This window comes from Diplotaxodon limnothrissa, linkage group LG16 (genome assembly GCF_057381915.1).
Source record: "Diplotaxodon limnothrissa isolate DT_005_m linkage group LG16, D_limnothrissa_male_GT1.1, whole genome shotgun sequence".
In the NCBI taxonomy this organism is placed as follows: Eukaryota; Metazoa; Chordata; class Actinopteri; order Cichliformes; family Cichlidae; genus Diplotaxodon; species Diplotaxodon limnothrissa.
In genome coordinates, this window is record NC_140611.1 from 40159253 (window position 1) to 40175655 (window position 16403).

At 44.6% G+C, this 16403-nt stretch overlaps 1 protein-coding gene across 1 annotated transcript; it reads right to left on the reverse strand.

The window, feature by feature from the left end:
* Nucleotides 1-93: 93 nt before the first annotated feature.
* Nucleotides 94-12574, reverse strand: ube2g2 (ubiquitin-conjugating enzyme E2G 2 (UBC7 homolog, yeast)). Its single transcript, XM_085373970.1, has 6 exons — nucleotides 12433-12574; nucleotides 11195-11230; nucleotides 11038-11083; nucleotides 2955-3073; nucleotides 1096-1236; nucleotides 94-1020 (listed from the first exon to the last, which is right to left on the reverse strand). The coding sequence occupies exons 1-6, from the start codon at nucleotides 12473-12475 to the stop codon at nucleotides 908-910; spliced, it is 498 nt and encodes a 165-aa protein (XP_085230096.1). The 5' UTR covers nucleotides 12476-12574; the 3' UTR covers nucleotides 94-907.
* Nucleotides 12575-16403: the final 3829 nt, after the last annotated feature.

The window sequence follows — 16403 nt, forward strand, 5'->3', positions numbered from 1 at the left end:
TTGAACAAAACTGCAGTGAGAGAAAAAAGGCAGCTTTATTAAATGTTGGACCTGCTTTCAGATGTAATGAATAACCAGCTCACGCTCTGCTCTTGGTATTTTTTATTAATCGTTTGTTAAATCAGACAAATTCAAAGAAACCCTTCAAACTAAAGCTCTGTGCTCCCGTCAGCTCCTCAGCGAGCTGAACCATCGCGACGTCCTCCTTCAGGAAGACATAAAGTGCATGAAGTCCTGCTGAGAGAAGCCGGCGTGCTTCCGTCCGACCGGACGTCCAGTCCGAGTCCACGTTTATCAACCAGTCAGATCAGAAACGATTTCTCGCCAACAGCAGCAAACGAACAGAAACAGGAAGCAGGAGTCGGGGCGGGGCGGGGTACTGCGGTTGCAGGACTCTTTCGATCCGTCAGCAGTCTGAATCCCTGAACTTTAAACCAGATCGGAATGATGAGAAACTTCCTGGACATCAGACCGGCTCCCCTCTGTGTCGACGACTGTACACTGACAGCACCAGGCGGCACAGCAGGGGGCGCTATGGGACAACAGCTTCAGGTAAAACATCATTTCTATCCTATACAAACAAAGTTTAAATTGATCTTTTCATGAATTTATTGATAAATATTGTCCTGCAGAGGAGACGGACGAGGTATGGCGGCGGCGGCGGCGTTTCTGCTGCTGCTGTCGGAGTGAAGGTGGTGGTGATGTCATCGCGTTTGGTTTGTGTCCTTTGATCGGCTTCCATCCATCAGTTTATGTATTGATCTGTCCATACTGAGCGCCCTGTGTATGTGTGTCTGTCCATGCCATTTGTTTCTGCTGTACACACACACACACACACACACACACACACACACACACACACACACACACACACACACACACAGGGCGCAGGCTGATGACATCATCTCTACAGGCCCAGAGACTTGCGTACGATCTTCTGGGCGAGTTTGTTGAACTGCTCTCGATCTTCCCGCCACATCTTGGAGGCATCGACGTTCGCTCCGCTCTCATCGTTGGGCTCTGAGAGGAGAGGACCGAGTACGGAGGTGAAGCATGGTTTACACATGATGACATCACAGAAAGGTGTGTGATTACCTGCCAGCATGCTGACCACAGACAGCAGGATCTTCTCTACACTCTGGACCGGACTCCACCTCTCTGCACTACTCTCATATCCCATCGGATCGTCGCCCGGAGCATGGAGGATGGAGATACAGACCCGACCGTCCGGATAGACTGAGGAGGAGGAGGAAGATGATTAGTAAGGGAGCGCGACTCAGCCCGCCCATCTGAAAGAATCCAACATATTTAACGACGACCAGTTCAACACACAGGTTTAGTTTGTAATGCCCACAGGTGCGAATGCTGCCAGACTGGTGACCTGTCCAGGTGGACCTGCTGCTGGGACAGGCTCCACCCACCTGACATGCATGGGTGGATGTTTCTGAATGCTGTGAATCTGATTTTAAGACATTTCTGTTCAAACGCTTCATTAAAGCTGAGACCCGCGTGTCGTGTCGTGAGCCTCTCTTTGAGTTTTTGGGATTCATTTTTTTGTAAAAACTTCATTAAACACTTTCAGCGAGGACATATTTGGAAACAGGATGTTCTTTATCTGCTCCTCAAAGTGCCGCCCGGCCATCGAGTCCTCACAGGTGCAGTAGAACAACACCTGACAGGTAAACAAGCCTCCCGTCAGGTGAGGCAGCACTCAGAGGCTATCTGTTTCCATCAAACATCTCGTTGTTATCAGTGTGCAAAGTGTTTCCTGTCGGCTGTCTGACGTTCCTGCTTTGACAGCTGCTGTTTTATCAGCACACAATAGATACGAGAGCCGAGCAGTTAATCTGATCATTTCACATTTGAATCTCAGCTTCCAACAATTCAGGAAACAAGATAAACCTCCTGCTGCAGCTGGAGCCATGCAGGAGGGAGAACAACCTTTATATTTATTCGTTCAGATATTTCACATTTCTATGAAACAACAGGTTTGATGCAGAGGAGCTGGGTGGTGCAGACCTACAGACACCTGCTGGCAGCCTGGCACCTGTTCTCACCTGTGCGAGCGGTGCCATGCAGGGCAGATGGTGAGTAAACGTTCAGCTCAGAAAGTTTGAAAACTTTTTCTCTTCTTTTGAAACCTGAGACGTGTTTTTTCCATCACCTTTGAGGAGGTTCAGGCCCGCTCAGTGTTTTCTTCTTCGTGGGTTTCACCTGCGGCGGTTGCAGGCTGTTGATGGATGATCAGACGCTACAGTTGCAGGAGGAAGTTCAGCTCGGGGGCATGCTGGTGCAGGGTGGTGATGATGGGCCAGCAGCAAACAGCTTGTCCTCTAATCAGGACTGAGCGTGCTCAGACTGTTACCCTGCTGTGACATCATGGCTCAGCACTCTAATCACAGCAGTAATGACAGCGCGCTAACAGCATGCTAACAGCACGTTAGCAGCATGTTCACATTAGTGCTGCGTGCTGTGACTGGTCACATGACTGCTTTGAAGTCAAACCGACTCTCAGGAGCTTTGGCCGTTACTGTGACAACGCAGCCTTGTGTCACATGACTTGTCACATGACTGAGGGGGTCACTGCGGTCTGTTTACCTATCAAAACAGACGCAAACCAAGCGTGTTCTGTTCAGGAACCTGAGGCACACCTGGAGTAACTCAGGTGTGCCAGGTGTGTTTAAGAGTTTGTCTGTTTTCAGGTGAACATGACGGGTTAAAAGCTGAGAGCGAGGCTCTAAACGAGTCTAAAACCGCGGAAACACGAGCTCGTCGCTGCGGTGATTCACTGTGCTGGATTAAAGTGACTGAGAGGGAGAGAGGATAAACATCACATCAGCTTCTCCACAAACACACCTCCAGTCTGAACCGAGCTTTAACCTTCATAAAACCCTGTGAGAACACAAGCTGTCTGTGCAGGTGAGGGGGCGGAGCTCAGCCGCAGGTGGACTTACTGTTGGGGTGAAACATGTCGCAGGTGAACCTCATCTTTGGAGGACTGAGGGGGTAATCGGAGGGGAAGCTGAGGATGGCTGGAAACACTCCGCCTTCGAAGCACGTGTCCTGAGGACCCCTGAAACACACAGGAAGTACATGTGAGACCCAGAGGGCACGAAACCAAAGAGCACCTGAAGAACTTGGAGAACCCGCCCGGATCACCTGTTAGCAGCTGGACGGGTTTTTAAGTTTAATCTGCTGCTCTTTCTGTTCCCGTCTCTGTAACACCTGTGCACAGGTGACCCTCACTCTGATTTCATGATCCTCTAACAAATTTTTATCTCCCTTGAGAACCTGAAGGAGCAGCTTCAGAACAGGTAACCCGGTCTCTATGAACACATCTGGATGTGAACATCTGCAGGTTTCTGTCCTGTTGACTAATCAGGTGTGAGCAGCCTTGGGAGGCACACAGGTAAAAACAGAGATTAATGTTCCTTGTAAACAAAGACACGTGGAACACGGAGACAGCAAAGCAAACAGGAACATTAACACCTGCTCTCTCCATCAGCACCAGCAGCTAACAAACTCATTTCACGTGTTTGTCTTCATGTTTTTCAGACGCCACTCAGATTTGAATATTTGTTGCTGGAAAGCAAAAAGTTTGTTGTTTTTCAACAAAAATGTGTTTGTTGAAAAAAACTAACTTTGTTCTCGAGTCAGAAGAAGGAGATGAACCAACCTGACTCCAAACCCAGCCAGTGTCAGTCTGTGTAAGGAGACAAATACTGACTTACTTCAACATAACGTGGGTCTGATGTTCAGACCAAATGATGAGAAGATCTTAGAAAGAACGCTGGACTGTAAGCATGCTGTGTACATGCTGCTGCTTCGTCTACAGTGACATATACTTTATCTCCTTACTTACTCTTATTGTTGTTAGTATTGTGTTGTTGCTGTACTTGGTCTCAGCGTACCTTTCTCATGGAAAAACGTCCTGTCAGAAAAAGCGGAGCGGCTCCCCACACAGCTGTTGGAGTAGTTTCAGTTACTTGGGGAGAACGTCCTGTGGCTCCTTTAGAAGCAGATCTTTGAACCGGCTTGGAGAAGCTGTTCTGCTCCTGCAGCTAGGGCTGTGCGATATGACCAAAATCTCACATCCCGATATAAGACATCTATCGTCCGATAACGATATAGATCACAAAAATGTAACATTTTCTGTAAATTCTGTGAATCTCGGGCAGCTCGTCTTGTGTGAAGTGTTTCCAGCTGCGCGTCCTCGAGTGTTTTAACGATGCATGAAACTATACATTTTTAGACATAAGTTGTAACGGCGCCGTTTTCTTTGTATTTATTACACGGCGTGCTGCGGGGAAAAGCCTGTTCTAACGTTTGAGTCTAAGGTTTATTTTTTAGCACCTGGCGGCTCTTTTTTACTTCTCATCGTAAATAATCTGCATCTTTCACGTGATTCAGTTTATTTTGAAAAGTCTCAACAGGATCTTGAGTTTTATTGTGAAAGGTTTATGTGGAACATAAACAAGCGGACACGCGATGCTGTTACCGTTGCTGTTGCTAACAACAACACATAAAACCAGGCGCTTGTCTGTAGTGTGGTTATATTAAATATAAGAGAAAGAGAACTTTAATAAATGAATATAGCCACTACAGTGACATCAGAACCATGAACAAATATTGCTGTAAACAGTTTATTTTGCGACACCACGAAACAAACGATAGCGTAAAATGAAACTATGGACGTTTTTATATCGTCATCCGATATATATCGTTATATCGAACAGCCCTAGCGGCAGCTGTTTGAAGCTCACCGATCCGTATCAGCTGCAAGGACACGGCGCCGGTATCACAGCGTGTTTATGATCGTTACGCCGTCATGGAGCTTCTGAGTCATCAGAGTTCAAGAGGACGTTTGAATATCTGAGCACATCACAGATCTGAGGTCAGGCAGATCAGCCGATCTGATCGTCTGTCTGCAGATTACTTCGGCTTCACCTCCTCCACCATCAGCCGCTCTAATCACTGACCACACACACTCTGATTGGCTATCTGTGCTACCAATCAGCGCTCGTCTGACGCGTGTTCTTTTATCAGATCTGAGAGCAGTTTGATCAAATCAAAGGGTTTCATCACCTGGATCCAAACAGTGACGCCGCTACAGCTTTATGAATGTAAGGTTTGGAGCGAGTACCTTGCATCACTTTAACTGGCACATCGCTGGCGACCGGGACACAAGGACGCTGACCAGCTGAGGACAAAACAAGTCAGAGCGCCAGAGGTTCAAAGAGCGGAAACAACTGAGCGTCAAAGAGCTCGTATTCACAAGTGGACTCCTGTGACTGTCTATAAAACACACATGTGTACTGCCTGGTGACAGCACCGAAAACACCAACGGCTCGTCTGTGAGCATACTGGGTCCAGTCTGACACAGGTGGGCGGGTCCCGTCTGACACAGGTGGGCGGGTCCCGTCTGACACAGGTGATCCCTGTTTGCGTCTGAAACACCTCCAGCTGTCTATCAGTGTAGGCGGAGCCATGGCAGAGGATCGGCGCGCTCCCAGCAGCTTGTTTCTGAATCTTCGACCAACCAACGAGGCACAAAACAGCCAGCCGTTAAACATGAGCAGGCAGCTCAGACGTCTTCCCATGAAGAAACAGCATCTCAAAGCGCAGCTCAGAGGGCCGACCTGCTCAGGTAATGACCTCGGTAATGATAGGGTGTGGCGCGGTGATGTCATCGGTCAGGGGGATGGCAGGTATGTGGATGGTTGGCCGCAGCACGAGCTGCAGGTTAAATTGAAGGGCAGACTGAAGCTGCTGTCACGCCAACATCCACAACAACAGAAGGCTCCGTTACTAATGACAGACTGAGGGCGCTGCCTTCACTGACATCATGTTCATGTTGGTTTCTTAGGTACAATAACTTCTGGACATCTACTGCAGTCAGGATGTCTACTTTCACACCGAGTACTCAGAGTACACAGCTGTGGGTCCACATCTGGGGTGTTTTAATGGATTTAGATCCACTGTAACTTCTTCCAGTCACAGGTGAAACACCTTCAGCAGATGGTTTTCTGACTCCTTGAAGAGTCTCAGGATCAGCAGATGTTCTCTGTAGCTTGTCGCTTCAGTTCTTGCTGAGACTAATTTTGGTCTGAGACAGCACGAAGCTGCAGCATCTTTAATAACTGATAAGAAATGTTTTTGTCTAACAGCGTATTAAAGAGGACATGAAACACTGAACACATCGAGGCTAATTTACCCCACTGAGCTCTGACTCTGACACACATGTAACTGCTGTGAAGCTGGATTTAACAAATAACAGCTTAAAGTTATAAAAACATGTTTCTGTCAGTACGAACGTGACGTCAGGTGGTTGGCTGGCTGCAGCTAACAGCCTCTCCTCTACACTGTCCTTTACAAACACCAACATCACGGCTAACAGCTGGATTTCCTGTTTCAGTGCAGCTAGCCAAACAGCCACTTCCTGCTACAGACACAGACAGTAAAGTGGACAGTATGTCCACAGTATGTCCTGGTTTCACATAAACTCACTGCTGCAGCACTACAGTGATCCCCTCACACTGATGTTTAGCTTTAATGTCCCTATTTTCCTCTGAGGTATCGATCCTGTCACTAGTTAGCTAACATAAACTAATGTGCGTCTGTTAGCCTCAACCAACCAAGCACATGACGTCACGCTCGTACTGACAGAAGATGGTGCTGAACATGACCCGGGCCCTATTTCAGGAAGCCGGTTTAGAAAACTCCGAGTGAAAAACGATACTCAGGGTTGAGTAACCCCGAACTGTCCAACTCGGAATATTCGGTTTCAGAAAGGCTGATAACAAGTAGTTCAGTCAACGCGGAGTTGCTTTAACCCCAAGTTAAGCGCGCGCACGAGGATACATAAAGCCCTGATTAGTGGAGCACAGATTAAGCGAGTCACCATGGAGACGGAGGGAAAGAAGGCGCGGTCAATGTATTTTACAGCGCTTGAGGCCGAAATTCTGATGGCAGCATATGCCGATAACATGCAAATTGCGCGGAAAAAAAGTAACACAGGCTCAGCTGCAAAAGAAAGGGAGCATGCATGGCAAAACATAGCCGACAGAGTCAATGCGTGAGTGTTAATTTAAACATTGATCTAGGGATTTCCACCCATTTAACACGTTATTTTATTATATTTTATTTTTTATTTTATACATTTTATTTTGTGATGTGATGTGAGCGCAGGTGCAACCCAACAGGCCCCAAACGTTCCTGGCAGCAAGTAAAAATGAAATATAAAAATATAGTCCAAACAGGTGAGGTGTAATTGTATTATGAGCCATAGTGCTTGGTCTGTTTGTCCCATGTAAATCAATTGCAGTTAGAGGCTACATTAATTTCCCCTCTGTAAGCACTTATTGAAATTATCTGAGCACATTACAAGTACATATTTGCTTACTCTGTATGCTCAAATGTGACCCGTTATAGCCAACAGAAAAAAAGCGGAGGCCCGAAAAACAGGTGGAGGTCGTCCACCACCACCACTCACAGAGGCTGAGCAGTTGGCTTCCACATTTGTGATAATGTTGGCAGCATCACATATGATCTTCACAGTGCAGAGAACACAAATTAGCATCCATTACTATAATGAAATAATTTGTTAGTTTGAAATGCTACAGGGAACTATGTACCTGTACATTAATGCTGTGGAAAGACTTCCTGTTCACATAGTCTCCTTCATTTACTGAAGGAGCAATGATTGGAATGTGAGTGCCATCTATACAGCCAATCACGCCTGGGAACCGTGAGAATAAATGTAAAATTTAAGTAGTAGTTCAAGTATCACCACATCATGAATTAAGTTTCGTTCATCCTGATACCTGCAATTTTGTGGAATCCCTCTTTGATAAATCTTGTGGGTCTATGACCGGGGAACACCACAAACGAGTACAGGAGACGTTTCAGTGCAACTGTCACATTCCTGACTGCCCGACAGACGGTAGCCTTGGAAACGTGCTCAGTGTCACCAATATTATACAGAAAGCTCCCGTTTGCAAAAAACCGAAGTGCAATACAAATAATATGCAATGAACTGAGAGCATGTCCGCGATGTGTCACATGAGCAATATTAGGCCTGAGGATGTTATCCAAATAAATTATAGATTGTGCTGAAAAACGGTAACGTTCACACAGAAAATCATCAGGAAATGATAAAATGTCCGAACGCGCTCTAATCACTCTCTCCCGGCGGAGAGCTCTGCGGAGAATTTGGGCTTCAACATCTACTGGCTCCTCAAGGAAGTGGCACGCCATGTCTGACACTTCCTACAGTCAGGTTTCCGACAAAGAGGCGGAGAAAGTCAGGGTTAGTTGAAGTAAACCTGCTAGGGGGCAGGTTAGCTTCACGGAGTGTGTCGTCATAGTAACTCACTCAGAATTAATCTAAACTCGCTTTGTGAAACCGAAAACCCAGAGTTTTCGTTAACTCAGGGTTTACTTACTCAGAGTTTGCACTAAACCGGCTTCCTGAAACAGGGCCCCGGTGTGTCAGGATCAGTGGGGTAAACATGTTCAGTGTTTCATGTCCTCTTTAAAAACACACCTCACAGTTAAAATGACACTTGAACATCTTTGTTGGTCCTCAGCTGTGTCCACACTTCATGGAGAATGATGCTCCTGGTTGTTTCTGTAGGTAGACCAGGCCTTGGTCTTCAGATTAAGACTTCTCCAACACTCGACATCTTTAAAATCCACCTGAAGACACATATTTACTCCCCAGCGTTTAAATTTGAACACTTTTGTGTTGTCTTGTTTCCTGCTCTGTTTTCTTCCAGCCATAAATCCACTGACTTGCCTTAACTTCGTGTTAGTGGGGAGTGTACCGATAGCTGTGTTTCATCTCCAACACTTTGAGAACAGCGACACCTTCTGGTCTCACTCGGTCATCGTCACACTGAACCTGTGAGTTTAGTTGCCATGGTTTACACGTATGAGGGTGACTTCATGACTCAAACTGCAGGTTTTTACTTTCTGAGTTTGGCATAAAGTGTGAAGCAGGTTAAAGAAACAAATACAGAGAGGTGAGCCTGTTACAAACACTAACAGCTGCTAATAAAAGGATCAGACAACTGATCCCAGCAGACGGGAGGTTAAAGCCATGAGGGAGCAGCATTGTTCGCTTTTTAAATGCAATTAGTGTGATTAGTGGATCTATGGAGCTCCGTCGCTGCTTTCATGACTGAGCCTGACCTTTAAGCACTCAGCACAGAAGTGAAAGTAACTTGTTTGTGCAACAGCCAAATTAGACAAATGCTGGTGCTCACAGAAGTGCTTCAGGTGACTGAACTGAGCTATATGATAACCCGACGGGTGGGGCTGAGATAGATTTCGGTCGCTCGACCGGAGATATCGCTAGCTCCGGGACGCCAGGCTAGCAATTTTGCGAGCCCTGGACGGCTTCAAGCTGATAGTAAAAGCAACAAACTCAAATAACCACTCATAACAACCGAGGTATGCAGAAAAGCACCCCTGAGCCTTAGAACAGATGATCTACAGCGGCAGAAGACCACACCGGTGCCACTCCCACCAGCTAAAGGACATTTTATACCTGCTACGCGCTGCCTTGCAAACAGCACCTTACAACAGAGCAGCGTGGGAAAGGACAGAAGGAGCAGGTAACTGGCTCTTTAAGAACAGGAAGTGGAGGATACAGTTCACTCAGACTCACCAAAACCGGACAGCAGAAGATAAAAAACGCTCTGATGAGTCTCGATTCCTGCTGCTACATTCTGAGTTTGGCGTTAACAACCTGAAAGCAGGGATCCTCCTTTGCTTCAGATTCACATCGACAGATTCATGGATGCACCAGCATCATGAGGTCATGATGATGTCATGTCCACACAAACCAAAACCTGTGATGCTTGTATAACCCAGTTGAAGCCAAGCACCTAAGAGTTAAAGGAGCTCTAACCCAGTACTAGTGAACTGTACCAAATAAAGTGGCTGTGAGAGTCCAGTTATAACTGACACTAGGGCTGCCACGATTAGTCGACTAGTCACGATTACGTCGACTATCAAAATCGTCGACGACTGATTTAATAGTCGACGCGTCGTTTGAAGCTTTGTAAGATCCTGAAAGACGCAGGAATAAGTAGCAGGATTTAAGAGTGTAATAACGGACTGAAACAGAAGATGGCAGCACTGCATGTACAAGGATGCCAGCTGCTGTTAAACCCCGAAGAAGAAGAAACTGTGTCCCAGAATTCATAGCGCAGCCCAGCTCTGTTGTCAACAATGGCGGCAGCTAGTTAGTTTTTATATTACTCTTATTATTCTTTCCGGGTCACAAAATAAACGTTTAACATATTTTCAGGCGAGAATGTAGCTGTGTAAACCTCAAATATCTGCTCAGTTTATCAGGACACCGCATATTTTCAAAAGCGCTCCGACGTTTTCGGAGACGTCTGTTACCCACTAGCTCGATAGCTAGCCGGGGGCTAGGCTCACTAGAGCCGTGAGAACACCGGACTCCCGGCAAATCGTTTTCAAACCCACTGCCGTCACTTAGCTTAAAATGTTATTGTTTGGCTTTTTTTTAGTATTTTATTTGTTCCTGAGTAAATCGGTTTGGCTGAGATTAAAGTTATAGTTTTTACACAGCTGAATAAACGTCAAGCAGACAGCTGATTATCAGAAGTGTGAGATGCTCGAGAATTTACTCCGGTGTCCTGTTATATTTTAGATAGCAAGGAGTTTATTAAACTCCACCGAAACAATCTGCAAACTTCATTAAACTTTAATAAACTATCATCTTGTCTTTATTTTTAATTAGCACTTAACTTAAACACTTAAAGCTGTAAGCTAATGATAGTTATATAAGAGCAGATGCTGCTGGTGCAATAAGCTGTACGCTGTATGTCCAATGGATGATGATGTGATTAGTCGACTAATCGCAAAAATAATCGGTGACTAGTCGACTATCAAAATAATCGTTTGTGGCGGCCCTAACTGACACATACACAATAACACTCCAAAACAAATACAAACACCCAAAAATGACTCAAACGTGTGTTTCCATGGAGACGGGGTACTCACATGATGAGAGCCTCCCACTCGAAGAAGTTCTCCTCGTTCACTGGACCTGCACAGCAAACACAAACTCTTTAAATCTCGGGTGTCTGACTGTTGGAACAACACGCTGAACATCTGAAGACACATCTGCAGAAGCTACAGATGTGTTCTGGTGTCTCACCTGCCACGATGCCCTCAGGTGGGTTCAAGGTCAGCTCTGAAACACAAACACAGAAAGATCAGTGACCTTTGACCTCTGCTGTGATCCGGTCTCAGTCACATTTTTAAACAGCTGATAGATTGTTTGCTTTCCCATGTTGAAGAAATGATTAACATTTATTCATTTAAAAACAGCCTAAAGCAAGAAAGCAGTTATAAAAGACTTCCCAATTATCTTAAATACCAATCAGATTTACCACAATGATCTATGTCGAACTGTTTATCCATAACTGTAAATCTGCAAGTTCAAACACTTATACACAACATAATACAACTGTAATTACCCCTAACCTGTAAAGTTGCAATTGTTATACATAGCTCTACGTATACACCTTAATATATACTCTGTATATATTATCACTGTGACAGTGTTGCAACTACTTGCACTTTAAATTCTGTTTACACCCACATAAACTACAAGATTCACAAAGCACTGTTTGTGTGTTTTACTTTCTTTTAGGGAACGTGCAAACTAAGAATTTCATTGCTCTGCGTAACCATTTGTGTTTTGCGGTGTACATGACAATGAAGTTCTTGAATCTTGAATGAATCGACTAATCTATGCAGAATTCACATTATTACACAAGATTAAAGTGTAGCAGCCTGAAATGAGCGCATTAAATAAATGACAGGCCTAAATATGAACGTGTACCGAGGCTAATCCCCCAGTTCAAGTTCTTATCGTTAGCCCTCAGTGCACCAAATTACATTTAAAAACCTTCAAATTTATCACTTTCAGAAAAGGCAAATCAGCCGCCGTGTCAGTGCAGCGCTGAAGCCTCGCAGCGAGTTTTCCACCTGCGCTCTGTGCTCCTGTAACCAACAGATAAACATGATGTTCGCACTTTGTGTTCATTTAACATACTTTAGAAAAGTTTTGAAAGTTACATGACGGCAGCTATATGGAACATTCTGGATAACGCCACAAACACATTATATAAGCTCCAAATTATACCGCGGTTTAAACTGCAGGTGGACAAAGCCGACACCGGATTATTCACACTGTCCAGATATTCATCAGGTTATCGGTTTGAGTCGCAGGTACAGAAGAACAAACGCGGACAGCGAAGAAAAGCTCAAATCGACCGAACTTTTAACGAGTTTCGTACAGAGATACAGGCGCTAGCGGAGCTGTTAGCTTAGCATGCTAGCTAACATTAAAAGACCTCCCATTGGCTGAAAGCGGCTCGCGTTACTCACGTTTGTACTCGGCCATAAGTCTCTTGAGCGCTGTGCCAGCCATCGTGTTTACCGGAGAAAATAACAAACAAACAAATAAACAAAAGTGGCTCAGTTTCTCAGGTTCTCACAGAGCAACGGACCAACAGCTGATCCGACTGAGCATGCGCAAAACGTGTTTCAGTTTGCGTGTCAGCAGACAGCGCACCCTGTCGACAAAAATAAAAACAATTCATTTAAAAACAAATAAAAAATAATCAATGTTTAATAATTAAGGTCATTTGTTTAATTGTAAACTTAATTTTACTCAGGTAAATGTTTTTGTGCCTTTAATAAATGTTATATAGTCTTTTTATTCAATTTTGTCTTTATTTAATTTAATTTATGTATGTAATTGATTTCCTTACCTGGATGACTGAGAATCAAGATGTATGCATGTAATAATAAGTTACGGTCTAACTGTGCCACGGTCTAAATGTGCCACAGCAGATCTGTTTTGTTGTTGTTGTTGAATACTCAAATACATAAATAATAAAATTAATTAATTAATTAAATTCAAGTCAACTTTATTTATACAACGCCAAATCACAACAACAGTCACCTCAGGGTGCTTTATATTGTAAGGTAGACCCTACAATAATACATACAGAGAAAAACCCAACAATCATATGACCCCCTATGAGCAGTGGGAAGGCCACGGTGGGAAGGAAAAACTCCCTTTTAACAGGAAGAAACCTCCCAGGCTCAGGGAGGGGCGGGGCCATCTGGACCCACTGGTTGTGGTGAGAGAAGGATGACAGAATGGTGTGAAAGAGAGATTAATAACAAGTGTGATTTAGTGCAGAGAGGTCTGTTAACACATAGTGAGTGAAGAAGTGTCTGACAGCGAATGACTGCCTGGAAATAGTGCCACATGTGAAAAGTAAGTATGTAAAACTGGTGGTGGTCAGAGGGCCCGGTGGCGCCAGTGTCCGGCAGCCTCGCCTCTGTCAGTGCGCCCCAGGGCAGCTGTGGCTACAATGTAGCTGCCATCACCAGTGTGTGAATGTGTGGATGACTGGACGTGTAAAGCGCTTTGGGGTCCTTAGGGACTGAGTAAAGCGCTATACAAATGCAGGCCATTTACCATTTACCAAAAGTGATGATTTCCTGTTTTTCTCTTTTTACTTGTAATGACTCATTGGTCTGTGTGACCTTTGACCTAAGAGTGCAGTTTCCAGACTGTTTTTAAAATATTCAAACTATAATCGGCAGTCAGAACTCAACTTTGTTACTTTATACAGTGAGAAAGTTCTGTGGCCTGAATATTGAACTGCTGGATTTTGCCTATATTATCTGCCGAGGGATGTTTTTATCTGTTATTGTTGTTGCTGTGTGCAAATGCTGCAACTGCACACAGCTGCCACATCAGAACGTGCTGCAGTAAGTTCCTCTTTATCAGGAAGTCTAGTTCAAGGCCCTCTGCTGCCTCCCCCCAACAAGATGTAGATGAACTAAAGAGCATAAAAAGAAAATGAATGTTGATTACACAACAAATATTTATGACCTTTTCTCTGATTATGTTTTTTTGGGTGAACAGTCCTGCTTTTCTTTTGCAGCCCTACTGAGCTTCCAATCATGAGGCTTGACTCACACTGACTGTTTTATTGTTACAGTTTAAAACTCCTCAAGGTGAATGTTGTTGCGATGTGGGGCTACGTAAATAAAGCAGAATGGAATTGAAATCAGTAAACATGATAATGTTCTGAAACAGTTGCATTATCAAACAGATCTGTTATACGCTGCTTGACGATAAATCTAAATTAATCTAATTCTAAAGGAGGTCTGATCCTAATCACTGATCTGAGGGTCTCTATGGTTTTACAGACGAACAGCAGCAGCTTTGTGTCTCAGCAGCTGCATCTTGACAGCGTGTTTGGGGACCTCAAATTAAAATGTAATGATGTAATAATATCAACAGTTAAACAATCATTTTTGGCATCAAATATGAATTATAGTCTTTAAAGAATCAGCATTAAACTCATCAGTATTTAAAATATCGCTGTTAAATTATATAGTCAATATTGTAGTCATCAGTGTTCAAAATTAACATTAAATCACTGAATGCTGATAACACGAATGTTAAAGTATTAAAAAGTAAATCATTAAATGTATTATACTCAATAACAAAATGATCAGTTTTTTAAAAACTGAGTCATCATTTAAATGATCAATATTCAAATATTCTTTAAAGGATCAAAGTTTAAATTATTAACATTGAAGTTTCATGTTAAGCAGAAAAGAAAAAGAAAACATCTAAAACACAAAAATCATCACAAATCTCAGACATTTCACAGAAATATCAGATGTAAATTATAGTCAGTTATTTTTCAAACAATAAGAAGTAAAATGAAACTATCATAGAAATGATCTCTGTATGGATAGACTTCAGGTTTAAATCTGTTTGGAGGTAAAAATCTATCAGAAATTCAAACAAACACGAAACCTTAAACAGTGTATGGATAATTATATAAACGATGGTTGCAACCAACACATCACCCAGCTGTTTTTTAAAGTGATCATAAACTTTTCACAGACACAAAGCACTATACAACAAAACAGAGTAAAACAAGTCGGATTAAAATATAATAGAAAATTAATGTGCCGTTAACAGCCAGAATAATGTAAACAAGCATTTTAATAACAGCAACTATCAGTAAAAGTCTCAACTGAAGACCTGGTTAAGGTCTCCAGAGTCAGATAAATGTAATTGTAGAGGCAGACTGCTCCATAACCTTGGCGCCACAAACTACGGAGCTCTGTTGCCCTCAGTCTTTACCCTCGTACAAGGAAGAACTAACAAACTCTGAACCTGTGATTGGAAACTGTAAGCAGCAGCGTGCTTAGTAAGAAACTTGGATAGAACATCTTGGTCCTGGCTCAGGTGATCTGTAGTAAATCTACTAGAAAGATCTACTAAGACCAAGTGTAGAGAATTTAAGAAAGGAGTATGTGTGCTTGCTAGGGTTACCAGGGCCCCACCCTGGAGCCAGGCCTGGGGAGGGTGCCAGGCCTTAGTCCGTGGGGCCTGGCAGAGGACAGCCCGAAAAAAGGACATGGGCCCATCCTGCTGCAGGTCCACCACCCACAGGAGGCAGCATAGGCGGTGCGTTGTGTGCTGGGTGGCGGCCACTGGTGGACCGATCCCTGGCTACCAAGGCTGGCAATCAGGACATGTAATGTCACCTCTCTGGTGGGGAAGGAGCCTGAGTCTGTGCGTGAGGTTGAGAGGTACCGAGGTACCTAAACGTATAGTGAGGGTGCGCTGGGAACGCCTTGCAGAGGCCCCGGTCCACAAGATCTTCAATGCACAGCTCCACCAGAGCTTCCACAGCATTCTGAGGGAGACTGGGGATATTGAGTCCAAATGGACCATGTTCAGCACCTTCATTGCAGAAGCTGCTGCACTGAGCTGAGGTGAGGTGGTTGGTGCCTGTCATGGTGATAACCCCCGAACCAAATGGTGGACACCAGAGGTGAAGGGAGCCACCGGGCTGAAGAAGGAGTCCTATCGGGCTTGGTTAGACTGTGGGACTTCGGAGGCAGCTGAGAGGTACCAGGCCAAGCTGAACGCATCTCAGGAGGGGAAAGTGGTGTTCTACCTGCCCTGTGTACAGTGCAGGTGAAGCACTGCTGACTTCGACTGAGAAAATTGTCGGGCGGTGAAAGGAATACTTCAAGGACCTCCTTAATCCCACTGGCATGTCTTCTGTGGTGGAAGAGTCTGGGGACGCGATGGATGACCCGCCAATCTCTGGGGGCGAGGTCACTGAGGCAGTTAAACAACTGCTTGGTGGCAGAGCCCCTGGGGTGATTGAGGTCCGCCCCGAGTTCCTGAAGGCTCAGGATGTTATAGGGCTGTCCTGGTTGACACACGTCTGCAATGTTGCGTGGAGATCATGGGCAGTACCTCTGGATTGGCAGACCGGGATGGTGGTTGCCATCTTTAAGAA

Coding starts and splice junctions, on each gene's coding strand:
- ube2g2 (XM_085373970.1), bottom strand. CDS start 12,475: ATGGCTGGCACAGCGCTCAAGAGACTTATGGCCGAGTACAAAC. Junction 11,231..12,432: donor ACTTATGGCCGAGTACAAAC/GTGAGTAACGCG, acceptor TTTGTGTTTCAG/AGCTGACCTTGAACCCACCT. Junction 3,074..11,037: donor GAGTGGGAGGCTCTCATCAT/GTGAGTACCCCG, acceptor TGTGTGTTTCAG/GGGTCCTCAGGACACGTGCT.